The sequence below is a fragment of the Vicia villosa genome, unplaced genomic scaffold (assembly GCF_029867415.1).
Source record: "Vicia villosa cultivar HV-30 ecotype Madison, WI unplaced genomic scaffold, Vvil1.0 ctg.001122F_1_1, whole genome shotgun sequence".
NCBI lineage: Eukaryota > Viridiplantae > Streptophyta > Magnoliopsida > Fabales > Fabaceae > Vicia > Vicia villosa.
The window spans coordinates 427917-454872 of NW_026705489.1; the positions used below are offsets into that span (position 1 = coordinate 427917).

General features: G+C 36.1%; 2 protein-coding genes across 2 annotated transcripts; one reads left to right on the forward strand and one right to left on the reverse strand.

Annotated features, from left to right (window-relative positions):
- Window positions 1–2151: 2151 nt before the first annotated feature.
- LOC131633396 (S-adenosyl-L-methionine:benzoic acid/salicylic acid carboxyl methyltransferase 3-like) lies at window positions 2152–3405 on the reverse strand. Its single transcript, XM_058904109.1, has 3 exons — window positions 2917–3405; window positions 2568–2822; window positions 2152–2484 (listed from the first exon to the last, which is right to left on the reverse strand). The coding sequence occupies exons 1-3, from the start codon at window positions 3394–3396 to the stop codon at window positions 2152–2154; spliced, it is 1068 nt and encodes a 355-aa protein (XP_058760092.1). The 5' UTR covers window positions 3397–3405.
- A 2988-nt stretch (window positions 3406–6393) lies between these two features.
- Window positions 6394–7602, forward strand: LOC131633406 (uncharacterized). The gene has a single exon (XM_058904118.1). It carries the CDS (start codon window positions 6394–6396, stop codon window positions 7600–7602), a length of 1209 nt encoding a protein of 402 aa, XP_058760101.1.
- Window positions 7603–26956: the final 19354 nt, after the last annotated feature.

Sequence of the window (26956 nt, forward strand, 5' to 3'; positions counted from 1 at the left end):
TACTTTGTTTTGAGGTTTTTGAAAGAAATCCTTCAAATGAATCAATTAGAGATTCCAATCACGGTATGGATTTATAACTTAGGATAATTTCTTATAATTTATTACATTTAACTAAATCATGCATATTATGTTTTTGTTATGTAGTACTTTGATGACTTCTATGCTGCTTCTTACACGAAACTTAAGTTGGAAGAAATCAAAGAGGAATTGTGTCAATTTTATATTCAATGACTACTCATATAGGTATGAATACAATATTGTGTGAAAAAGTTTTATGACTTTGATAATGACTTTGTGTTGGAGCCTTTAATTGTGTTTGAGCAAAGTTAGTTTAATTGACCGTGTTGTTCTGTTCATACTTTGCAGAACCAGGACCATGCGCTCGTCGGATATTGACAATTTTGGGGTTGTATTTTGTTGATGATTTAATTATATGTATCTGTTGTAAACATGTGAATTGAACTATATTAATGGTGTATATATTTTATTTTGGTATATAACGGTATTATATTGATATATATTGTCCTACCTATGGTTGAAAATATTATAGGTTGAAAATATATTACAGGTAAAAAATAAATATAGGTTGAAAATATTACAGGTTGAAAATATATTACAGGTCAAAAATATTACAGGTTGAAAATAAATATAAATTACAGGTCGAACTGGGAGGCTTAAATTACAGGTTGCACTTTAAAATACCGCATTTAGCAACGACAGCGCTTGTAAAAAACGTTCTTAAAGGCCTACCTACCAAAATGCTTTTTAATTAAAAGCGCTGCCTAAGATAATAAAAAAAACATAAAAGATAAAAAAGCGCAACCTACGAAAGCGCTTTCTGAAAAAAAACGATGTTATAGGGGGGCTACGAGAGCGCTTTTCTTGATAAAAGTGCTGCTATCTGGGAGGCTACGAGGGCGCTTTTCTAGAAAAAGGGCTGCTATAGGGGAGGCTACGAGAACGCTTTTCTGGAAAAAGCGTTGCTATGGGGGGACACGAGAGCGCTTTTCTAGAAAAAGAGCTGCTATAGGGGGGCTACGAGAGCGCTTTTGGAGTTTCAAAAACGCTGTCGTTACCTACGGCAGCACTGGCTTTGGCAGCTTGCTCTAAAAGCCCAAAAAAGCGCTCTAAAAGCCCTTGTACGGCGTAGTGGTTATAATTTAAAAAAATATAAGTTATAACCAAAATTTTGTAAAATTAAAAAATATATATTTAAAAAATACGCGGGACTACACATCAATTAGAATCTCAATCGATGTGAAAAGTGACTTACCCCTTATCCCTTAACTAACCATTCAAACCATTAATGAAAGAAGTGAAGGATTTCTCCTTGGTTAATTAACACACCACTCAATGGGAGAAGTGGAATTTTTTCCCTCGAATCAAACCCCAACAAATGTGACAAGTGAGGGATTTCCTCTCAATTAACATCCCAACTGAGGAAAATAGTTAATTTTTTTCCTCGGTCATTGACTCAGGTGAAAAGTGACGCACTTTTCATAGCATCTTGCATTGTCTCAGACTCCCAATTAAGGTAAAGACTATTTTCCAACTGAGATAAAAGTTTGTTTTATAGTAGTACATCTTTATAAAAATCATATATCTTTCGGTTAGTCCCTACATCAAGTTTGTCCAATTTTAATGCTTATTTTTCTTTTATTTCAATTAGTGCCTACATCAATTTTGTCCAGTTTATAATTTTCTTTTTATAGGGATTAAATACAGAAGAAAAAAATACTCACTTTTTTATGTCGTAAAAATCAATAATAATAATTTTGTTTGTAATGATGAGGTTTAAAATTCATAAATATGTAGCGATTTAAAATATCTTGAACCCTCAAAGAGATATTCTCAAATAACTTGAAAGTCTAAGAAAAAGCTCATGTTAACTATAAAAATAAAGCATGTTTGTTGTCCTGAGAAAGTAACATTTTTTATTAGAAAGACTATAGAAATACATAAAAAATAAGTATAAAGGATAATCAAACTCAATACAAAGAGAATTCAAAGACCAAAGTGCAACAAATGTAAAGGGTAAACACTATCTATCCACTCATAAATAAATCATACTCAAACATTGTAGGTGGTATAAACCATAAAACCGACTTCGAAAATCATTAAGCAAATATTAATCATAAACAAATGTTTTGCTCATGCTTTTCTAGTCAATGTTAGGGTAAGATTGGTGATCTTAGTTCTCTCTTTGGATATTCCAGCTTTTATTATTTTCCTAAAGCGGTCAAATACCTCTGTAGTGACACTTTCACCAAAATGCCTAATTAACAAAGGTTCAATTACAGCCCTCGTGCCTTTTGTTAGTGATTCAGAAATATTAGATTCAAGAGCATGCTCATTTGTTTCTGAAACCTCCAATTGATTGATGGAAAATGATCCTTCAGTTTTAACTTCCAATTTCACTTCAGATGGAGATGGATAATAATTTGGAATGTTAAAAGTATTGAGTTTCTCTTCTTCTATGATTCCCTGTAACACACATTGCAAAATTCATATTAATATTGTCACACTAATGTTTCAAATTAATGTTACAAAATGATCTCACATCCTACCTCCATGACCATATCATTAAGAGCTGTAGCCAAATGTTCCCAAGCGTAGCAAACACCGTTGCTTAATAATTCGTCGCTTTCTCTTCCTAAAAATGTTAGTATCATGCAACCCCCTTCAACTATTTCTTGAGCACGACACTTGAGAAAAAGAGAGAAATCTATATGAAATTGCTCGTAATAAGCCTCGAGAACATTTGAGGGGCTTGTGATCGTGATATAAATATTGCCCTTATTATTATCTACACCTCGTGGAACCTATTTATATTGGAATGGAGTGAAAAAGTTGATTAAGTAATAATGTAAAAATATAAATAGCATATAAAAAGAGAGATAATTAACGTAAGCAAACCTTAGATAGCCAATGAAGGCTATACGAAGAATGGACAAGATGCAAACTATTATTAGGAAAAAGTCGACCATAAAAGGAACCAGGAACACCAAAGAAGTAGCAAGGACCCATTTCAGTTTCCATTTCATTACATAGTTTTTCTTTGAATGTGTCAAGAGATTTGAATATGCTGTTGAAGTCATTCCCCGACAGATCGTTCAAAAAGACGTTATATTCCGGAGATTTATGATTTATCTCTTGACAAAGCTTTTCTACAACCTTGATTATTTCTGAAGTCACCAACAATGCATTTGGTCCGGAAGAGCAACCCAAATCTGCAATATCTAAACTTCTAGGGCACAAGCTACAATATAGGTTTGTTATGGCTTTAATTCTCGCAGATGTTGCCAAGGAAATGGCCTCTCTCTGAATTAAGGAGTTGTTTGCATAGCTTGCTTCTTCCACATCTCCATTCATGTGTAGTACTTGTGTTAGATCCATTCTTGTTTCTGTTATCTTTCTTTGTTTGTGTTTGATAAATAATGCAAATGCTTTTTAAGTAGAGGCAATTCATTGCACACGCATTATATAGGTGAATAATGTATGTATGATAATGTGAAAGCAAAGTATATTATTAATAGAAAATGTTATCTATTGAAGGGCTCCTTCAAGAAATTGGTTATATTAATATTATTATAACATTTCATATTCCGAATAATAAACAGTCAATGATAGGTAGTGGTGTTCACTTCGTTGCGAAAAATAATGATTTCCAACTCACGTTTAAAACCCAAAAACCATGTTTTATGTTTTGTCTGTCGTATCTTTATTTATATTAACCAGATCGGTTATATATATATATATATATATATATATATATATATATATATATATATATATATATATATATATATATTGTTAGACTAATTTCATTTTATATTTTAAAAATAAATATGTTTGGTACATTTTAATAATATGATAATCAATTATATTATATTTTACAGATTTTTAACATAAAATATTTTTATCTATGGTGTTTTATATTTCTTTAATTAATACACAATTATTATAAAATACAAAATTACAGTAATTTTCATAAAAAAATAGTCAATAAAATAAGAAGATGCGATTTCCGATTGGGGGTTCCCGGTAGCTTTCTGGTGTGCTGCCGCGAGTGTCCTTCAGTGTTCTCGGTGGATCTTGAAAGCTCTTATAGAGGTATCTTGTTCTCTCTCATCTTCGGTTTAAATTCCTGGCTTTAGGGCTCAGGGACCATGGTGAGAAGGTTCAAATCGATATCGATTTAGGGCTTTTTGGGATCGCCGGGTTTAGTGTTCTGTGCAGCCACCTTCGTTTGGTATTCTCTATTTAGGCTTCTTTGTTGGTTTCTTCTGGGTTTGGATCCGTTCTGGTTTAGAGTCTTCGTGTTGGTTTTGTATGTGCTAGCTGAGGATTCTCTTGTACGTTTTCTGTGTTTTATTTATCCGATGAGGGATCGGAGGTTCGTTCAGCAAGAGGATGGGTGGAAGAAAGTTTCGCGTTCTCGTCAAGCGGGGGGGAAGTTTCCACCGGTGGGACACTTTTCCATTGGGAGGCTGGAAACGTAATCTGCCCAATTTCTCCAAGAAGGTGACTTCGTTCTATGTTTCAAAATTTCCTGAGGAATCTTGCGCGAAAGATTTGTTTGATCTTTTCTGGTGTATCGGGAATGTGGTTGAGGTGGCAATTTCGCCTAGAAGGAATAAATTTGGCAAATGATTTGGTTTCGCCAGATTCGTGGAGGTCGATGATGGACGGTTACTTGCGGTCAGATTGGACAATGTGGTGATTGGGGAGAAGAAACTTCACGTTAACCTTCCCCGTTTTGAGAGGAAGCAAGGGGGCTTTGTGAGACATCCTGTTGGGCATAATCTACCCAAAAGAGAAGGTAATATCAGTAGCTTTGGTGTAGTGAAACCGCTGATCCGTTCATTTTCCAATGTTGTGGAGGGAACTCCTTTGAACGACGTTTCGAACCGTGTAAAAGGAACAACAGCGACTAAGGAGGTTTGCTTCACATCCTCGGAGAATCACAGAAGTAGGTTTGCAAACGCTTTTATAGGGAAAGTGGCTATTCCGGGATTGGCATACAACATTCAAACATATATGGAGATGGAAGGGGTCTTTGCAGTTAAAGCTTCTCCGATGGGAGGTAATGTTTGTCTCCTCGAAGAATCAGAAGAGGGATTTATTCAGGATCTGATTGGGGAGGGGCAGGATTGGTGGAGGAGTTGGTTCAGTGAAGTTAGGCACTCGGATTTCTTCGTGGCATTGGCTGAAAGTTGGGGCTCTTTCGTTGCATTGATGAGAGAACGGCTAAAGGCCGCGCTTTCGACGTCGCCAGGATTCTAGTTAAGGTTCGATTGTCGTTTATTACTCCTAACACCGTCACTGCTAACATCGATGGGAAGAAGTTTTGCTTAACGATTAGGGAGGATCCTTGGGGCATTCCTACCGATTCTGCAGGTATTCGCAAAATTCCTAAATCTCCATCTTCGTCTGAGTCGTCTTATGAATTTAGCGATGATAATAGCCTTTGGATCTTCGACCGTATTTCTGTCAATTTGGAGGACATCATAGAGCAATTCTCAGATAAGGTGTTTAGGGAGGAAAATGAGAGGACATTCGTTGTTTCAAGTTCAGGGGCTTCCGAGGTTAGTAAGCCAAAGAAGAACGCCGGAGAGAGTGTTGTCGGATGTTCAGGGGATATTACGGCGAATAGCATTTTTAGGGAGTTTGATAACGCAATTCTGAAGGTCCATAACAGTAGCGTCTTTACTGGCCTGAATTTGATGAATGTTGCTCTGCAACCCACTGCTACGGTCTCCATGTGTTCTGGAACGAAAGTTTCATCCGGCAAGATTGGCGGTCCGGATTCGAAAGTTTTTCCCAGCAAGGTTGCTTGTTCCCTAGCCTTGGCTGAGGACAGAACTAGACCGAAACATAGGAAGAAGTTGAGGCTGAGATTGGTAAATGATATGGAAGGAAAGGCATATAGTGGTAACAGAAACAAGCATGTGTCGGAGTTTGGTTCTGTTTTAAGTCCCATCAATACTCTAGTTGGGGATAATTTTATGGAGATTAACAGTGGTGTCAATGTTGGGCTTAACTCGATTTGTTATGGCGAACAAAATGAAGAATCTGATATTGGGAGAAATAATGGGAGACAATGGAGACTTATGGATGTGGATATTGGGGGTAAACTTTGTTCGGCCATTGTGGCACTTGGGGTTGTTGAAGCGAAGGGAAGGGAAAATCTTATGAATAAGATTGAGTTTTTGGAGTTAGGGGGAGAAAAAAAAGGGGAGGTAAGGAAGGAGATTAAAGAAGGTGATCAATGATTATAGGTTCCATGAATATTAGGGGGGAGTGAATGCACTCAAAATAAGGAGGATTAGCTCTTTGATAAAAAAAGGTAATGCGGACGTGTTTTTAATTCAAGAAACTAAGGTTATCAACATGGATGCTAATTTGGCCAAGTCTTTTTGGTATTCTCCGGAGGTGGGTTTTTCTTATTCCAATTCGCTTGGTAGGTCGGGAGGATTGCTCATTTTATGGAATGATAAAGTGGAGGTGGTTAATAGTTTTAAAGGAGAGGGTTACTTAGGTATAAAAGCTTGTTGGGAGAATAAGTGTTATTATGTGATTAATGTGTATTCGCCTTGTCTTTTGATCAAAAAGATTGCGTTATGGAAGAAGTTGCTTGAGCTAAAGGAGACTTTTAAGGATGGGGAATGGATTATGGGAGGGAATTTCAACGTGATTAAAAACACTAGAGAAAGGAAGGGGCAAGGGGTGTACGTGCATAAAAGAGATATGGATCTATTTTCGGAGTTTATTGATAGAAGCGCGTTGGTGAACATTCCTTGCAAAGGAAAAAAGTTCTCTTGGTTTAGCGGGGACGGGAAGTCTATGAGTAGAATCCATCACTTTATCGTGTCCAACGATGTGGTGACTAGATGGGAGATTATGGGTCAATTTATTGGTGATAGGGATATTTCGGATCATTGTCCTATATGGATTTTGAAAGACCAAAGGAATCGGGGACCAAAACCATTTAAATTCAACAATGAATGGTTTAGCTTCGATTCTTTTATTCCTTTTGTGGAGAAAGAATGGAAAAGCCTTAAGGTGGAAGGAAGAGGAGATTTCGTGTTAAAGGAAAAACTAAGGCTTCTAAAAGATAAGTTAAGGATTTGGAACAAGGATGTGTTTGGTAGAATTGACTTGGAGATGGAGGACGGTGCTAGCAAGATGAATTTGGCCGACGACAAATTAGCCTCCGACGATTATTTCAACTTTGATAGCACTATGGAGTTTAGAAAGGAAGCGAGTAGTAAGTTTTGGAGGAATTTGAGAATAAAAGAAAATATGTTATTACAAAAGTCTAGGTTGAGTTGGATTAAGGAAGGAGACTCCAATAGCGGTTCTTTGCACAAGGTGATGAAACAAAGAAGGAGAAACAATCATTTAGGTCATATTCTTTCTCCGAAAGGATTGGCGGAGACGGTTGAAGAGGTTAGGGAGACGGTATTCAAGCACTTTGAGGAGAAGTTTGTGGAAACGGAGATTAGTAGACCTTCTTTGGAGGGTATCCCGTTCAATACTTTAAGTAAGGAAGAGACGGAGGAATTGGAGAGACCTTTCCTTCAAAATGAGATTAAATAGGCGGTGTGGGAATGTGGAGGAGACAAAAGCCCGGGGCCAAACGGGTACTCCTTTCTCTTTATTAAAAGATGTTGGTTCTTCATTAAAGAAGATTTCTTCAATTTCTTCAACTATTTTTTTGGAGGGAGTTCTTTGTCAAAGGCTATTACTTCGTCTTTTTTTACTCTTATTCCAAAGAAACATAATCCTTTGGGATTGGATGATTCTAGGCCCATTTGCTTGGTGGGTTGTATTTATAAAGTGGCGGCTAAACTTTTGGCGGGGAGACTTAAAAAGGTGCTAAACTCTATCATTTCTTCTTGTCAAACCGCGTTTGTTCCCGGAAGACAATTGCTTGATGGGGTGATTGTAGCGAATGAGGTGGTTGATTATGCTAGGAAGGCGGGTAGTAATTGTACCCTTTTCAAAGTTGACTTCAAAAAGGCGTACGATAAGGTGAGTTGGACTTTTCTTCATTTTATGTTCAAAGCGATGGGGTTCGGAAGGATATGGATAAAGTGGATGGAATTATTGGTGTTTAAGAGCGATATGTCGGTGCTTGTGAATGGGAGCTCTTCGAAAGAATTCGGTGTTTATAGAGGGTTGAGACAAGGAGATCCTATTTCTCCTTTTCTTTTTGTTTTGGTAGCAGAAGCGCTCACGACCTTGGTGAGAAAATCTATTGAGTTAGGGGACTTAGAATCTTTTGTTCTCGAAGGAAAGTGTAGGGTGGACATCCTTCAATTTGCGGAAGACACTTTATTGGTGGGGGACGGTAGTTGGAAGCATATTCGGTCGATTAAGGCGGTTCTTAGAGCCTTTGAACTTGTGTCGGGCCTTGGGATTAATTATCACAAAAGTAAGTTGATTGGGATTAATTCTAGTTAGCAATTCTTGGAAGCGGCATCCCACTTTTTGTCTTGTAAAATTGAGGAAATCAAGTTTATCTTCCTTGGCATTCCGATTGGTCACAATCCGAGGTTGGAATCTACTTGGGATCCTCTTTTGAACAAGACGAAGGCTAGATTGGAAGGTTGGACTAATCGCTTCTTGAATTTAGGAGGTATGATTACTCTTTTGAAGTCGGTTCTAAGTTCTCTCTCCATTTTCACTATGTCTTTTTATAAAATGCCGTTGAAGGTGGTAAAGAAATTTAATAGCTTGCAAAGTAAATTCCTTTGGGGAGGATTAGAGGAGAAAAGAAAGATTCATTGGGTGCGGTGGAAAGATTTATCTCTTCACATAGAGAAAGGTGGTTTAAGAGTTAAGGATATCGCGTTGTTCAATATTTCTCTTCTTAACAAGTGGAGGTGGCGAATATTACAAGGTCGATCTTCTCTTTGGCTAGATGTCTTGAAAGCCCGGTAAGGTGACTTATCGTCCTCTTTGTTGATTAATAGTAAGGTTAGTAATTCTCCCTATTCTAAACTTAGTGCTTCTTCATCTTTTTCTTCGATTTGGTGGAGAGATTTGGTTAAGATTAGTTCTTCTTTTCATGTGGATCCTATGGTAGAAAAGGTTAAATTTAACATTCACAATGGGTTTCACACGCCGTTTTGGGAAACTTCTTGGTTGGAAGGGATTCCTTTGAAAGAGGAGTTCCCTGATTTGTATTTAAACTCTAATTTGAAGGGTGTTTCGCTGGCGGGAATGGGGGGTGGAAAGAAGGTGCTTGGTGTTGGGGTGATTTTGGTTTAAATTTGGAGGGTAATTATTTAGAGGCGGAATTGTTGAAGATGAAAAGTCGGGTGGATGCTTTCATTGGGTGGAGACACGGCATGGACTCGGTTAGTTGGACTGAAGGATCGTCGATGGACTTTTCGGTAGCTTCTTGTTATAATTTTTACTTGAATCTCTATATTCCGTTCGGTCCGCCTAACATTCATGACGGTGTTTTTGGTCTATTATGGAAAATGGAGGTTCCGTTCAAAATCAAGGCCTTTGGATGGAGACTTTTTAAAGATAGACTTCCAACGGTTGATGGTTTGGTGTATAGAGGTATGACCTTCTCCTTTGAAAACTCTAAATGCGTTTTGTGTGGCATTGATTCGGAGGATAGGGATCATTTCTTTTTTGGTTGTTTGGTGGGTACAAAGATTTGGAGTGACATAGCTTTTTGGGTTGGTAAAGGGGGTATGTCGGAAAATGAGTGTTCACCGCATTTTATGGAGTGACGCTTGTTTTTCCGCTCTAGAAAGATTAAAGATAGTAAATTGGACATGGTGTGGCTTGCCACCCGTTTGGTCTTTTTGGTTACTTAGGAATGGTGTGCGCTTTCGGGAGGAAGCTTGGAGCATTAACAATACCGTTTAGAACATCAAGTTCTTGGTTTTGAAATGGTCTTTTTGTGGGAAGATTACCCATCCCAATTATACTTTTTACGATTTTAATAAGGATCCGCTTTTCTTCCTTTCGTAAGGGTAATTGGTGTGTAATTTTTCTTTTTGTCGGGCTTTCCCGCTCCTCCTTTGTAATCGGGTTGGAGAACCCTTAGTTCTCCGTTTAATATTATTTCTTGATTACAAAAAAAAAATACACAATTATTATTATTATTATTATTATTATTATTATTATTATTATTATTATTATTGTATAAAACAATCCAATTAATCTATTAATTTAAATATTTACAACAAACATATATATTATTGTTATATTCAAAAAACGAAAAAAAAATAATAAATATAATATAATATAACTTCATACTAACAAAAAAATTATTAATATAAATATATAATAATTATTATTATTATTATTATTATTATTATAATAAAAAAAATATAACAAACAAAAAACAATTCAGCACATGTGATCTTAATAGATCTTTCGGCCCAATCTGTTTGGAGGTATAAATTAAATTTTAAAACGAGACCTATAAAATATATTTTAAGTAATTATTTTTGTTGTTGCTAAAAATTGAACTCAAGACCAAAAGAAAAAAGACACAATTTTTAACAATTCAATTATGATAATTTATTTGTCTAATGTGTTATTATATATTATTATAATAAAATAAAATAAAAAGTTTATTGGATATGCACTGATAATATAAAATAGTATTACACTGTTATTCAATAGTAGACCATCAATCCGCATGTTACTAAATTTTTCTAAAAATAAAATATTAATTTAATTAGATACATGATTGTGATTGATTGACAGTGTAAAGTTATTTTACACTGTCAGTGCATCATCTATTTTCTCATAAAAACTTTAAGATATTGTTTAAGTCGAAACATTTGAGGCTTAAATAACTTAGGTGGCTAGACTTTTTTTTCTAGTCTATTAGTAATTCTTCTAACATTATCCCTATGACTTTTAATGTATAAACACTCTATTTTAGAAATCGAATGTCACATTTCTTTTAATTTATTCTCGAATTGTTTATTTTATTTCAAGGTTTTGTCAACCTTGTGCGGACATACAAATATGTTATTGTAAGATTCTAAAATGTTAGACAATCTGAATAGAAATTAACTAGTGTTGTGAATTCAATGCCAAGAACAAAGTATAAAGCAAGGAAGAATAAAGGACAAGGAAGAAGAGGAACACAAGAATTGGTTATAACTGCTATTCTTTTACTTTCTCTTAAAACAAGATTACAAGTTTACAAGAATAACAAATAACCTCTCTCACCCTAAATTAGGATTTGCAGCTTAGCAATGATGAGAGACTAGTATGCTATTTATAATAAAACCTAACATACTAACTAATGGGCTTTTTCAGCAAGGCCTATTACACAAGCCAACTTAATAAACAAGCTAACTTAACAAATTAGGGTTTAAACACTAAAACCTAATTTAACATGCTAACAACCCTAGCATCTTCGACATCTGCATGCTAGACCCATCTTCGACTACAGCATGCACACTTCGACACCAGCATGTGAACAATCCTTCGACTTCATGCTTAACTCTGTCGAACTGTCGAACCAAGAAACTACCCTTCGACAATACTAGAGTTCGATCCAATATCTCACAAATCTCCACCTTGGACCTAACTCTACAACGTCAAGGAACAAACTAGCTTTCTTCATGCAGCTTTATCAACTGCATACAGTGGAAAAACTTGCAACTCGGCAATGTCTTGGTGATCATATCAGCAGCATTGTCTTCAGTCGAAACCTTCAGCACTTGGACTTCTCCACGCTCGATTACTCCTCTGACGAAATGCAGCCTCACATCAATGTGCTTAGTTCGCTCATGATAGGCTGAATTCTTCGACAGGTGTATTGCACTTTGACTATCACATTTAACAGTGATACCTCGACCTTGAAGTTTCAGCTCATTCGCAAAACCTTCAAGCCACAATGCTTCTTTCACAGCTTCAGTTAGGGCAATATACTCCGCTTCAGTGGTTGATAGAGCAACAACCTTCTGAAGTGTTGCTTTCCAACTAATTGCAGTGCCAAACATAGTGAAAACATATCCAGAAATAGATTTTCTGGAATCCATACAACCTGCATAATCAGAGTCGACATATCCTTCTATTACTGCTTTACTATCTTCACCCAAGGCTCCACCATAAATTAGGACTCTATTCAGAGACCCATTTATGTACCTTAAAATCCACTTCAATGCTTGCCAGTGAGCCTTTCCAGGATTCGCCATGTACCTGCTTACAAGACTTACTGCATATGCTATGTCGGGCCTAGTACAGACCATAGCATACATCAAAGAACCGACTATATTAGCATATGGGATGCTATTCATATAGGCTCTTTCGACATCAGTACTGGGACACTGATCAATACTCAGCTTGAATTGAGGGTTTGTTGGAGTCACAACTGGCTTCGAATTCGACATACCAAACTTTTCAAGAATCTTCCGTAGATATGCCTCTTGAGATAGGCATAACTTCGACTTCTTTCTATCTCTTCGAATGTCAATTCCAAGAATCCTGGAAGCAGCTCCCAGATCCTTCATATCGAACTCCTTATTGAGTTCAGCCTTCACCCTCGTCACATCTTCAACATTGTTGCTTGCTATGAGAATATCAACCACATAAAGCAACAAAATAACAAATGAATTACCAGATCGAAATCTGAAGTAAACGCAGTGGTCGAACTGACTTCTAATGAAACTTATGCGTGCCATGAACTTGTCGAATCTCCTATTCCACTGTCGAGGAGATTGTTTCAGCCCATACAAAGATCTCTTTAACTCGCACACATAATCTTCCTTCCCCTTTTCGACATACCCTTCAGGTTGCCTCATCAGGATCGTTTCATCTAAATCACCATACAAGAACGCAGTCTTCACATCCATTTGTTCCAGTTCAAGATCGAACTGTGCCACCATGGCAAGCAACATTCGAATGGACCTATGCTTCACAACAGGAGAAAACACATCATTGAAGTCGACACCTTCTTTCTGAGTGAAACCCCTTGCAACTAACCTTGCCTTGTATCTTTTCGACGTCACTCCTTCAATTCCTTCCTTAACTTTGAAAATCCATTTACAGCTGACTAACCTTGCCCCAGCAGGTTTCTTGATCAGTTCCCAGGTATGATTATCATGAAGAGATTTTATCTCATCATCCATGGCCTTCAGCCATTCAGTCTTATTTCGACTCCTCATAACTTCCTTATAGTCTCTAGGTTCTTCGTCTAGAACCTCACTTGCAGAGATTAAGGCATAAGCTATAAGATCTGCATATCCAAGTCTTTGAGGTGGCTTGATGACTCTTCTCGACCTATCTCTCGACAATAGGTAGTCATCGTCAGTTTCCTCAACTTCAGCATCTTCTGCTTCTTCTTCGACTTCATCTGGGATATGCAATTCAGCATCAACATGCTCCACCTCAACAGGAATCTCTACCTGTTCCAGCTCTTCGTCCGATGTTTCTGTACTTCGACCAACATTATCAGTTTTCTTAAAAGCCATTTCAGCTTCATTGAAAACTACATCTCGACTTGTGATACACCTCCTGTGACCTGGCTCTAGGCACCATAGCCTATAAGCTTTGACTCCTTCAGGGTATCCCATGAACATGCATTTCAGAGCTCTAGGTTCGACCTTGTCTTGCCTAATGTGAGCATAGGCTACGCAGCCAAATACTCTCAGTTTGTCGAGATCTGGTGGATGTCCCGACCAAACTTCTTCAGGTGTCTTCATATCTAACGCTGTCGAAGGACATCTGTTTATCAGATATGTTGCTGTCGAAACAGCCTCAGCCCAGAACACCTTTGTTAACCCCGCACTAGTCAACATGCATCTGACTCTCTCCAAAATAGTTCGATTAAACCTTTCAGCCAAACCATTTTGCTGTGGAGTACCTGCAGTAGTTCTATGCCTTGCAATACCAGAGGCAGCACAAAAACTGTCGAATGCCTCATTGCAAAATTCAAGGCCATTGTCGGTTCTCAACCTCTTGACCTTTCTGCCAGTCTGATTTTCAACCAGAGTCTTCCAACTTTTGAAATTCTCAAAAGTTTCATCCTTAGTCTTCTGGATGAATACCCATAATTTTCTGGAATAATCATCTACTATGGATAGAAAATACCTTGCTCCTGAATGTGATGGACACCTTGCAGGCCCCAAAAGATCAGCATGGATGTAATCAAGGGATCCATGTGTTCTTTGTTTGCCTTTGTTGAACTTCACTCTGCAAGATTTTCCAAGTACACAGGGTTCACAAAACTTCAGCTTTTCGACTTTGTCTCCACCAAGCAGATTTTGTTTCCCTAATTCGACCAGACCCCTTTCACTGACATGGCCCAATCTCATGTGCCAGATTTCTGTTTTCGACAAAGGTTTCGTGGATGCAACATTTGTCAAACCACTTACAACTTCAGCCTCAAGGGTATACAAGCCTTGTTTCTTCACGCCTCTCAAGACTTCCTTCGAACCCTTCATGACTCTTAGGATACTTTTCTCTCCTTGGAAAACATATCCTTTCTTGTCGAATTCACCAAGAGAAAGCAGATTTCTTTTCAAATCAGGAACATACCTGACTTCAGTCAACAACCTTATTGACTCATCATGGAGCTTGAATCTCACAGATCCAACACATGCCATCTTGCAAGCCTTGTTGTTTCCCAGCAATACTGATCCACCATCTTGATCACATAATTCCTCGAACAAGTCTTTGTTTGGAGTCATGTGCCAAGTGCAACCTGAATCCATAATCCACTCCTTCTTAGAGTCACTGCTTGAAACCACAAGAAAATCAGATGATTCGAAATCATCTTGAACAATGGCAGCGTTGCCATTATCCTTACCTCCATGATATTTCAAGCGTTCAGGGCACACCTTTCTTGTGTGACCCTCCTTCTTACAATGGTAGCATCGAATGCCAGATGCTTCGCCACTGTAAGTCTTCGACTGGCTTTTGCCTTTCTTCTTGTCGAACTTACCATCCTTTCGTAAGAGTTTTCCTTTAACGGCCAAACCTTCGCCAACAGTCGAAGGTTTATGCTCCTTTCGTTCATTCAAGTCCTTAGAGTACAAGGCTGATTGAACTTCTTCAAACGTCAGGGACTCCCTTCCATACAAGAGAGTTTCTTTGAAGTGAGCATGTGATCGAGGCAAAGCGCACAATAGTAACAGCGCTTGATCTTCATCATCAATCTTCACATCAATATTTTCAAGATCAAGAATCAGCTTGTTGAACATATCCAACTGCTCAGCCAATACTTTGTCTTCAATCATCTTGAATGAATACAAAGCTTGCTTCAGGTAGAGTCGATTTACCAGCGATTTGGTCATATACAAACTTTCAAGTTTCACCCATAACCCTGATGCCGTCGTCTCCTTTGATACCTGCCTGAGAACCTTATCACCAAGGCTCAACAAAATTGCGCTGTGTGCCTTCTCAATCATAGTCGTCTTCTCCGCTGCCGTTAATGCAGCATTCATGGCTGCCTCTCCCTTCAACGCTTCCAAACACCCCTGCTGAACCAGTAGGGCTTTCATCTTCAAGCGCCACAGACCGAAATCATTCACTCCGGTGAACTTTTCAATCTCATACTTTGTTGACGGCATCTTCATCCACGCTCACCGCACCAATTTGTTGTGAATTCAATGCCAAGAACAAAGTATAAAGCAAGGAAGAATAAAGGACAAGGAAGAAGAGGAACACAAGAATTGGTTATAACTGCTATTCTTTTACTTTCTCTTAAAACAAGATTACAAGTTTACAAGAATAACAAATAACCTCTCTCACCCTAAATTAGGATTTGCAGCTTAGCAATGATGAGAGACTAGTATGCTATTTATAATAAAACCTAACATACTAACTAATGGGCTTTTTCAGCAAGGCCTATTACACAAGCCAACTTAATAAACAAGCTAACTTAACAAATTAGGGTTTAAACACTAAAACCTAATTTAACATGCTAACAACCCTAGCATCTTCGACATCTGCATGCTAGACCCATCTTCGACTACAGCATGCACACTTCGACACCAGCATGTGAACAATCCTTCGACTTCATGCTTAACTCTGTCGAACTGTCGAACCAAGAAACTACCCTTCGACAATACTAGAGTTCGATCCAATATCTCACAACTAGCCATCCCAAAAATTGATCCTGCCATCCCCATATTTTTATTCCCACTTTATCCCTGTTAAAAAAAATGAAAATCAAAGAAATTTCGTTGAAAATTTATGGTATACACTTCAAAATTTCTAGTAAAAAATACCAGAAATTCAGTTAATTTTAAATTTTTGATAAAACATATCGGAAATTTAGTTTATTTGAAATTTCTGGTATATCGAAAATTTGAAATTTCAGGTATACCGGAAATTACAAAATTCCGGTATACCTGAAATTTCAAATAAAATAAATTTCCGGTATGTTTAAATTTTTTTGTTTTTTAACGGTTGAGAATTTGCTGACACTTTTTGAGGGTCTGATTGTCAATTTTATGCTTGTAGTTGTCATCTGATGTTTGTTAACTATGTTTGTTTGTTATTGATGTTATTTTTTTATCTACTCGAAACATGTACTAGCAAAAAAGATTATGTCATTAAAAAGATGTTCGTACAAAATATACAAATAATACAATCATAAAAAATATAAATCACATAGGTCCTCCACGGGCAACATCAACCAACCTAGCTAAAATACTATGGACCTCACCATCAGGGTTCACAAGACCCATGAGACTATCCAAGTGAACTGCGAAGTAATGCAGGCGGCTGTCCTGGTCACCAGCGGGGGGTGGAGGTGGTGATGGTGGTGAAGAAGCCATGGCCCTGAATGCCCTAGAACATCAAATGTTGCGGCAAATGTGGGGCTGGCCCTAGGGTGCGACACTCTGAGGAACCACTCGAGGTATCCATCCTAACAATGCCACCAGCTGGAGCCTCCGGGACCGGTCGTGGGATGCCCTGTATATAACCATACTGGCGTAGACACCACTCAGGCAAGTGTCTAGCCACATGGCTCTCCCATCTGACATAACCTGAGTATAAGGAGGATGGATCAAAAGGACGATGCCCACGGTGACCTGTATACGATGTCCAGATGACATCATCCAGCGTCAGAGCATCCAGCTTCCGCCTGTACTCTATCATGGGTGCCTCTCCTAGAAGGGTCTGTCTGGCTTTCCACCTCATCGCACAAGGGTCAGAAGTCGCACAATGGGTAGTCCTCCGCTCGCAGACCCGAGAAAAGTGCTCGTAGATCCAACACTACATAAAACACAAAAAACTTGTTAAGAATATATACCTGTAGCAATCTCTGATAACCAGCAAGCTACTGGTGTTAGGACGAGAAGCGGCATCAAGCGCTATGTATAGCATCGTCTGAGCAGCCACTCCCCAAGCCTAACACGGGGTATTAAGGTCGCTGAAGAGAGTCAGATATTAGACATCTATATAATATGCAGACTTGTCCCCAAGAGAGTATATGCCATTAGATGTAGTATATACGTCCTAACGGCAACCTTGTACCTCCCCGCATCGACCAACTACTGATAAACCTTCCTCAGCCAAGACATCCTTAGGTGAAAGCCTCGAGTGTCACCAAACTCCTTGAGCACAACCAGCTCATAAACCTCTAATGCATCCCTCACCATTTGCACCGCCGTCGTCTGGTCCCCATGAACTGGTGTAAAAAATGTACCAGCTATAGGAAGGTGAACAGAGCATGCACATCATCCAGAGTAACCGTCGTCTTCCCGAAGGGAAGATGGAAGGATGATGTCTTCGGGTGCCATTTCTGCACAAAAGCTGATAAGAGAGGGGCGTCCAACATTGACAAGGAGCATCAAGCAAAGTCCAACAAATGGAAGTCCCGAACGATCCTCGCCACCTCCTTAGGCATCGGTCCCTCGGGGAAGTTCTTCAACTTCGACCCGTGAGAAGTGAGCTTCAGCACTGGACGCTCCTGTAACAAAAAAAATACAATTAAAAAAATACAATAAAAACACAGCAGTATAATTCAAATTTCATAATAAAAATTAAGCAATGTTACATATCTTGCCCTGCCATATCCTAAAGGTGACATGGTCAGCATAGGCTGTCAAAACCGACCTCTTAGAAGATCCTCCTGGATAAGCCTCATTAGTGTGTACTGATGGCTCTGTAGATGCACTTGTGGTGGTGTCCGTATCATGCATAACCACCTCCTTAGCAACCACAGTCACCCGCTTCTCAACCACCACCTCATCAGCAACATGTACCTCCAGCTCAACCCTGGTCTACTCAGGCTCAACCCTATGAACCACCGGCTCAACCCTAGCAACATCCTCCGCAGTAACCTCCCGAACAACATCCCTAACCCTAGCAACATCCTCCCAAGCAACAACCTCAACCCTAGTAGCCTAACCAACCTCATCCTTCCCGTCCATAACATTGGATGCTCTACCACCCCGGCGCCGAGGTGCACGGAACCCCCTACCCGCCTGCGCCTCCTCTGCCCTCCGTTTCCGGTTAGAACCGGTCGGAGCAATGTGTCCAGCCCGTAAGACTGACGTACCAGCCTCATCGGCATCAACCCTAGCACGAGCCTCTGTTCTATCGGTTGCCCGACCCGCAACTGTATCATCCTTGCCTCTAGTCCTTACTGGAAAAAAAATAAAAAATATAATTAAAAAAAATACAAAGTACCGAAAATTTCAAATATCTCAAAATTTTCGGTACTTGACAATATACCGGAATTTTTGAAATTTCTAGTATTTTTAAAATTTCATAAATATACTGGAAATTTTGAAATTTCTGGTACAAAATATCGTAAATTTCAAAATTGCCGGTAAGAAATACCAGAAATTTAAAAAATACCGAAAATTTACTTGTTTTCGTAGAATTTCTGGTATGCAGCTCAAATTTCCGGTATCGCCCTAAAATTTAAAAAGTCCGGTGCTCTTCGTAAATTTCAAAAACTTTGATAAATAATTTTAGTTGGATATGTTAGTCTTTTCAATATTTTTTGGAGGTGCCAGAGACAATTTGAGGGGTGACAAGATGATTTCTCCAATCTAAATGACATCTACAAAAATACGTGGGAAAAATGACAACGAAAAAAAAAAAAGATTTTTGGTGTTATCAAAATGAATTGAATTGAAAATTATTATTTTTTATAGCGGTGTAAACGGGTTACCTATTATTGACTATATTATTATAACCAATTGGGAATTCTCGAAGACCCATTATTTCACATGCTTTGTAATGACAGACTAGAAAAGCATATACCTTTGCACGTTTCCTTAAGATATCATTAGCAAACATTTTAGTCAAATAAACGGTTTTTTTTATGGTTGATACCACCAACAATTTTTGGATATGGTTTCACATATGCTCAGTTTGTTGAGACACAATTTTGACCTTATAATTTATAAGATTATAGGATAACTTAAACACGTCTTATAACGGTTTTTTTTATCACGAGTTTAGAGTATATTATGTTAGTTTATAGCTTATTTTTCAGACGCTATTTTAAAATAGCGTTTTAGCTTATAACTTTTTTTTTCTTTTTTATCTTTATTATTTTAGTAAAAACTCATTTTTATCCTTTATAATTAATTTAATTTAAAATAAAATAATTATTTATTTAATACTTTTTATGTTATTTTATATTTATAAGTTATTTGAACTGCTAATTTTACTAAACACTTCAATTAATTTATCAATTATCAGTCCCAACTATCAACTATAAGCTATAAGCTATCAGTCATCAGCCATCAGCTATAAACTATCAGCTAACTTATTAGTCAACCGTTATTTTTATCAAACAAACTCATACAATAGTATTGATCATTTGTAAAAAAGTTATTATTTTCACTTATAAATTATGTGTGTTTATGAGTTGATACAATTAAATTTTTGTTTTTTAAGTGGTTTATTGTTGAGACCTCAGATTTATTTAATTTCTATGAGTGGATAGGTAGTGATTATCTTTTATAGTTATCTTTTATATATTATATTAGCTATTCAAATAATTTTTTTTTATTTTATATGACAATTAATTATTTGAATGCTTTGTTTCTTTATAAGCAAAAATGAATATAACAAGACACAAGGGGTGTTCAACCCATCAATACAATAAAAAAAAATGTACCAAATGAAAAGACCCAAATCAAAAAATGACTAAACCAAACAAAAACTCGGAAAGATATTCAAATCTGCCCACAAAATATTTCCATTCATCTTATCACCCATAGAGGTTTTGAAGGCGCGTTATGGAGATATTAATATGCATCTTTTTGGTGGCGGGTTCATAATAAAAACTCTTTTTCTTTCTTTTGGTGGCGTGACATGCTAAAGGTTGGAAATTCTTCTTCTTTCCATAAAGATTCTTTTCTTGAGAATAGTTGTTTTATTGTTGGTAATGGATTTAGCACTCCATTTTGGGAAGTTTGTTGGTTGAACGATGTATGTTTGTCGAAAGTGTTTCCGGAGCTTTATAGTATTTCTTTGTTGCACTACTAGAAAATTCGCTTTTAGTGACCGATTTAGTGACCAAAAATTTTTGGTCACTGTAGTGACCGAATTAGCCACCGAAATATAATATTCATGAGCCAATTTTAATAGGTCACTAAATCGGTCACTAAAATACATTAGCCACCGATTTAGAGACCAAAATTTAGTGACCGAAATTTCAGTCACTGTAGTGACCGAATTAGCCACCAAAATTTGATATTCATGAGTAAATTTTAAGAGGTCACTAAATCTGTCACAAAAAATATTTTTTATGAAATTTAATTTATATATATAAATTAGAGAACAAAATTTCGGTCACTAATATTTTTTGTTTTGTTTTATATATTTAATCCACTTTATTATATTATTATTTCCTTTCCATTTTTTTAAAGATTTTAATTCTCTTTCAATTTTTAATTTTTAATAAGATTTTCATATTTTTTATTGTTTTAACATATAATATATTTGTAAAAAACTATATGTATATATGTTTAAATATAAAATATAACAATAGATGTAAAGTGGTGTAGTGGTAAGTTCTTCTTAAAATATGCGGAGGTCACAAGTTCGATTCCTAGGTATCACAACTTTTGATTTTATTTTATGAAAAAGAACACTAAAATCGGTCTCTAAATCGGTCACTGAATTCGGTCACAAATTCGGTCTCTAAATTTCGGTCACTAAATTCGTCGCTAATACTTAGCGACTAGCACTTTTTCAACCGAAATTTAATGGTCACTAAATCGGTCGCTAAACGTTTTAGTGACCGATTTTTAAGCATTTTCGGTCTCTAATTCGGTCACTAAAAGCGAATTTTCTAGTAGTGTTGAAAAATGTTTCCGTAGCGGTGATGGGAGGATGGAGTGAGGGGGTTTGGAAGTGGGTGGATTTGGGCATTTCGTTGGTAGATGCGGGTGAGGCGGGTTTATTATCCGAGTTGGCGTCTTTAAGGAACTTTTTGGAATCTTTTGCGGGTTGTAATTTGGAAAAGGATTCCGTGAGATGGAATATTGAAACGAATAAGATATTTACGGTATCATCATGTTATCGTCGGTATGCTTTCCGGCGAATTCCTTTTGGCCCCATTAATAAGAATGATGAAGTGTTGGAAAAGATTTGGAAGATGGAGATTCCGTACAAAATTAAAGCGTTTGCGTGGAGACTTTTTGTGGCTTCCAACCAAAGATCTTTTGAAAGTTAGAGGTATTGCTTTTCCTACTTCTAATTTAAATTGTGTCTTTTGTGGGTTACACTTGGAGGATAGAGACCATATTTTCTTCAAATGTTATGTAATTAAACTTGTTTGGAAAGATATTGGTGAATGGGTGGATTTTTCGGGTTGGAAAGAGGAGGATTGCATTCCACTTTTTATGGAATGGTTTGCAATGAGCCGTTCGAAGAGAATTAAAGAAGGTAAATTGGGGGTGTTTTGGTTGGCCACTTGTTGGGTTATTTGGTTGACAAGGAATGGCTTTTGCTTTAAAAATGAAGCTTGGAATATTAATGATATAGTGTGGAAAATCAAATTTTTGATGTGGAGATGGTCCTTCTTTGGTGATATTACATATCCCAAATGTAACTTTTACGATTTTTGTAAAGACCCGTTGTCTTTTTTATCGTGATTGTATTTGGTTTGTAATATCGCTTTTTTTGCCGATTTTGTGTCGATCTTGTGTATCAAGGTTGGAGACCCTTAGTTCTCCCGTTAATATATTTCTTGCTTACAAAAAAAAATCCCACATAACAACAAATTTCCCCTCACCTTATCACATGTTATATTTGTTTATTCAAGGGCGTAGTTATATTGTGCATTTGTAATTGACCGGGAGATTGTAATAAAAAATTAGGTACAAAGAAGGTTGTTTGGTTGAACCTTTATAAAATCTCAAATTATTGATTGATAGTAGAAATTTCAAGCGAAAACTCGTTAGAACTGGAATAGGTTGCCTAATTTAAAGTTGAACTAGTATAATTTTCTATACGATCTCTCTAAATTTATCTCTTTTATTTCTGTCTTTTTTTTTTTTAATATTAGCTTCTAAACTTTTCTTAAAATCAATCTTTTGCAAAATAAAAAATTGAATTTCCATTTATAAAATTCACTCACCCCTCTTCTATAGTATTTGGAGTCTTTTGTTCAACATTTTATTCATAAACTACTCAAGTTATCATTATATTCCTTTAGTGACTTCAACACTACATAACTACATAGTGAACACTTGTACCCTCTTCTTAGAAATACAATCAAGTTATCCATGACCAAACATTGTACATTTATATGAATATTATTTGAAGAGTAAATTTGATTATTTTTCTCCCAATGCAATGAATTCAAATTTGAGAGACAATTTGAAATAATATCCAGGGTACAAAAGTATATGTTGTGTGCGACACACAAGTACAGGTAATGTGTGACAATTTCTAATATGAGTACACGGTTGTGTAGAATTACCATGTTTTATAGTACAACAGGACCTTAATAGCTGTTATCTAAGCATTAAGCTTAGGAGATAGTCAAATCGACGAAGCTCTGGAGAAAGAAAAAAAAAAGTACTTTTAAGAACAAACATATAGAAAGAAAGTTCTACACTACTCAATAAAAAAGAAAGAAATACTCAGATCATTAAGTAATTTCATTAAATACGTACTTTTCGCTTATATCTTAAACACTAGTTTGTGCTTAACTTTACTTACATTCTCTATTGAGTAATATTATTTATATTTTATTTGATTGTATTTTATCAAATAATTAAGATGTAATGTGATTCATTTTTTTTAATCAAAATATATAGGGTTTAATATACTTCACCCCCTGCCATTATAGCGAGTTTCAGTTTGGTCCCCTTGAATGTTTTGTTTTACAAAACGCCCCTTATAAAACCCAAAACCTGAATTTACCAAACTCTTTTACCACATTTGCTGACTGGGTTTTGACTTTGGATGATGTGGCAAAAGGATTGTATAAATAATTAATTGAATTATATTTAACCACTAATATTTAACCACTTTGTTTGTTATCATAGCATTAATTCTAATTCAACTACCCTTTGAGAAGCAATGGTGGTGGAATTTCGAAGAGAACTATGAGCTTAAGTAGAAGTGCTTTAGCTCTTGCAGTTGCAATGACCAATTCTGATAGCAGTTCTAGTATTACAAGTGATGATTTAGCTTCGTCAAAAAAAACTTCATCGCTTCCACCGCTTCATCCGCGGAATAGAGTGTCTTCTTTAACATCTCCTTTGCAAAGGAATTTTTTTTCCTTGGCTGATCTGCATCATTGTGCCATTGCTGCAATAATGAACATGTCAAGTTCCTCAATTGAAAATGAAAAAGCTTATCATCCATCATAGTGTACAAAACTTTAAGGTAACTAAAATACAGTGTTCATTACCTTTTTTTAAATTTTAAATTCTCTTTTGGATGAGTATCTTGTTCTGGTTCTATTTGTTTGAGCAAGAAAGAGCCTGGAGAATAAAATCATAGATTAGTTTTTATAATGATGGTACATAATCAATGTGTTCAGAGAAAAGCAGACACGTAAAACCGGATCCACACGCAACCGGACGACAACCGCCCGAATCCATTTCTCTGATCCAGCGCGACCACGCAATCGAAAGCATCCCCAATCGCGCCACCACCATGACAACCGCGACGTTCAACATCCTCACTGCATCAACAACTCAGTCGCAACTTCTTCACGATCCACAATCAGCCGCAAGAATTCGGAATTGATTCACCAATAAAGTTGCAGCGTACAACAACAACGTCACGACATTAACACGAATTCAACTCAGTAGCCGACATACCTAGCTTCAGCAAAAAATTTCCAGAAAATTTTCAGAAATGAAGAAAATTAGGAGACACATGAACCCTAGATTCATATATTGAATAAATTATCCTTTTATGCATTGCAAACACTGGTACATCTCTTAGAAGTTGATATATGATAATAATATCACAAGAGGCAGCGTGGCAATTAAATTTGTAGTGGAAGGAAGACGGTGAGGTGGTGGAGGTTCAACGGTGAGGTGGTGGTTGAAATGAAGAAGAAAAAATGACCTCTGGTGTGTATACAGATTTTCAATTGCTTCTTAATTAATATTTTAATTGAATATAAGGGATAAAAGGGTAAAAGTCATGGTCATATACAGTCATCAAGTCTTATTTTGCCACATCATCAATTAAGTCAAAGCCCATTCACCAAAGAGGGTAAAAGGGTGTAGTAAATCCAGGATTTATGTTTTATAAGGGGCTTTTAATAAAAAAAAACTTCAGGGGGCTCAAACCAAAACTCGCTATAATGGCAGGGGTGAAGTATATTAAACCCAAAAATATATTAATAGAACCAACAGTTCTAACAAAACGATTACAAAAAGGACGAGAGAAGCTCGCACCAAAGAAAATTAAACACCAAATACAATCTAGGAAAGGTAAAACAAAGGGGCTTTGCTAAACTCGTAGAAGTTGTAGTTGGTACGATTAATTTTCCCTATAAACGACCACCGCCAAATGAGAGCCTTTATACTCCAAACCGAATCTAACACGTTCCAAGAAACATTTCGGAAAATGATTCCGTTCCGGAGCTTCCAAATATACCAAGTAGTTGCCAGCCAAATGGTCCCTTCCCTACCGGAATTAACCTTTTTAGATTTACAAAATCTAAACCACTTCTAAAAACTACTCAAAATGCAAACGGAATCATAATTAACGAAGCCGATCCAAGAAGCCACTTCCTTCCAAATTAAATTGGAAAACCCACACTTAAACAAGATATGAATCAAGGATTCGCTTTCCATTCCGCAAAAAACACAAACATTAGAAGAAGGAAAAGAAATACCTCTCACTTGAAGAAGATCCCTAATAGACAACCTATTAATACAACATCTCCATCCAAATTGCCTTAATCTTTTGAGGGACAACAATCTTCCAAATAAGTTTTAGAACGTTAGAGAATTCCTTCTCCGGACTCAACGGAACATGAAATCTATCAAAGGGAGCATAACAGCCCCGCACGGAGAAGCCATCGACCGGATTTAGAGACTAAGATGTAGTTATTTCTTTGTGGTTGAGAATTCTAAGGTATAAGTCAATTGACCATAAAAAATTGGACACTTGTAACTTCAAGTTATAGAATAAATTTTGTGTTTATCAATCTTCTTTTTTCTCTTTATCTTTTGAATTTTTTATTTGAATTGGTGTTTATCTTAAATATTAATAAACGATTTTTAAACTCCAACACAATTCAAATTTTAATTTTTTGTATTTTTCTCACCTTCACAAACATCAACAGAAATTTACAAGAACACAATGTATTATTCAATCGATTCAAAAAGAAAATTAATAATCTTGGAATGGACATATGTTGATCTATTCCAGATCAAAATATATCTCTAACCATGGTAGTTGATTAATTCATTATGTCAAAGTTCATCTTTCCACCAAGTGCACAATGCATTGAAAACAAGCAAGAGAGGTAATCTACTATCTATAATAATTCAATTACATGACCTTTATAAATTATTTTTTCATAATAAATTATTTAAGTAATGTTTATTTTTTTTCATTCACATATCTTATTACACCATGATATGTAACATTCATTTTTCAACTCTTTTGATAATAATTTTAAATCTCTCTTACATTTTTTCTCACACGAATATTCTCACTAATAATTTATTTTTTAATATTAATAAAATTAAAATTTTATTTATCTCACAGGTCATTATCAACCTAATATCCCTTTTACTTTAATCAACCATTATCTTAATTTATAAGACAAAATTCTTATTTTGAAATATTAATTTTTTTTTCAAGATGGTTTTTTTTTAATGATTATTTAATACAATTAAATTTATACGATTAGTATTCATTTTACAATTAAGTAAATCATTTCAAATATTACATTTGTATATAAATACATTTTATATCGCATCAAATATTTTTTTATCTCACAGGTCATTATTGGTACAATGTCTATTTTATTTTAATCAATAATTTGTCTTGATTTAAAAGACAAAATCCTTATTTCAAAGTACTTGGGCTCGAATGGCAAACGAGACTCTTCAAAGGACGATATTTGGAGAATACTGAATTCGATTCCTGGTAGAAACAACGCTTGGCCAGTGCACGTAAAAAAAAATTAAAGACAAAATTCTTATTTCAAAATATCAATATTATCTTTTTTATCATTCGTCATCTCACGAGTCTGTTTTTTTTTTCTTTTTGAATGATTTTTTTTCTATTTCACGGATCACTATCAGCACAATGCATATCATTTTAATCAATAATTATTTAAATTTAAATGATAAAAACATTTTTTCAAAAATTAAATATTCTTTTTTTTCATCTCACGAGTATTTTTTCTTCTTCTTTGTATTTTAATACAATTGAGTTTTTATAATCATCGTTTATTATAAAGTTATTAGCTAATTTCAAATTTAAATCTGTATCTAAATATATTTATATGATATCAAATAAATTTATTTGTGCGGTTTCACGGATTTCTGAT

Excerpts from the sequence above, each read along its gene's own strand:
- LOC131633406 (XM_058904118.1), top strand. The coding sequence starts at position 6,394 with ATGGATGCTAATTTGGCCAAGTCTTTTTGGTATTCTCCGGAGGTGGGT.
- LOC131633396 (XM_058904109.1), bottom strand. The coding sequence starts at position 3,396 with ATGGATCTAACACAAGTACTACACATGAATGGAGATGTGGAAGAAGCA. Across the intron at positions 2,823-2,916 it reads GCCTTCATTGGCTATCTAAG|GTTCCACGAGGTGTAGATAA; the intron begins GTTTGCTTACGT and ends CAATATAAATAG. Across the intron at positions 2,485-2,567 it reads TTAATGATATGGTCATGGAG|GGAATCATAGAAGAAGAGAA; the intron begins GTAGGATGTGAG and ends TGTGTGTTACAG.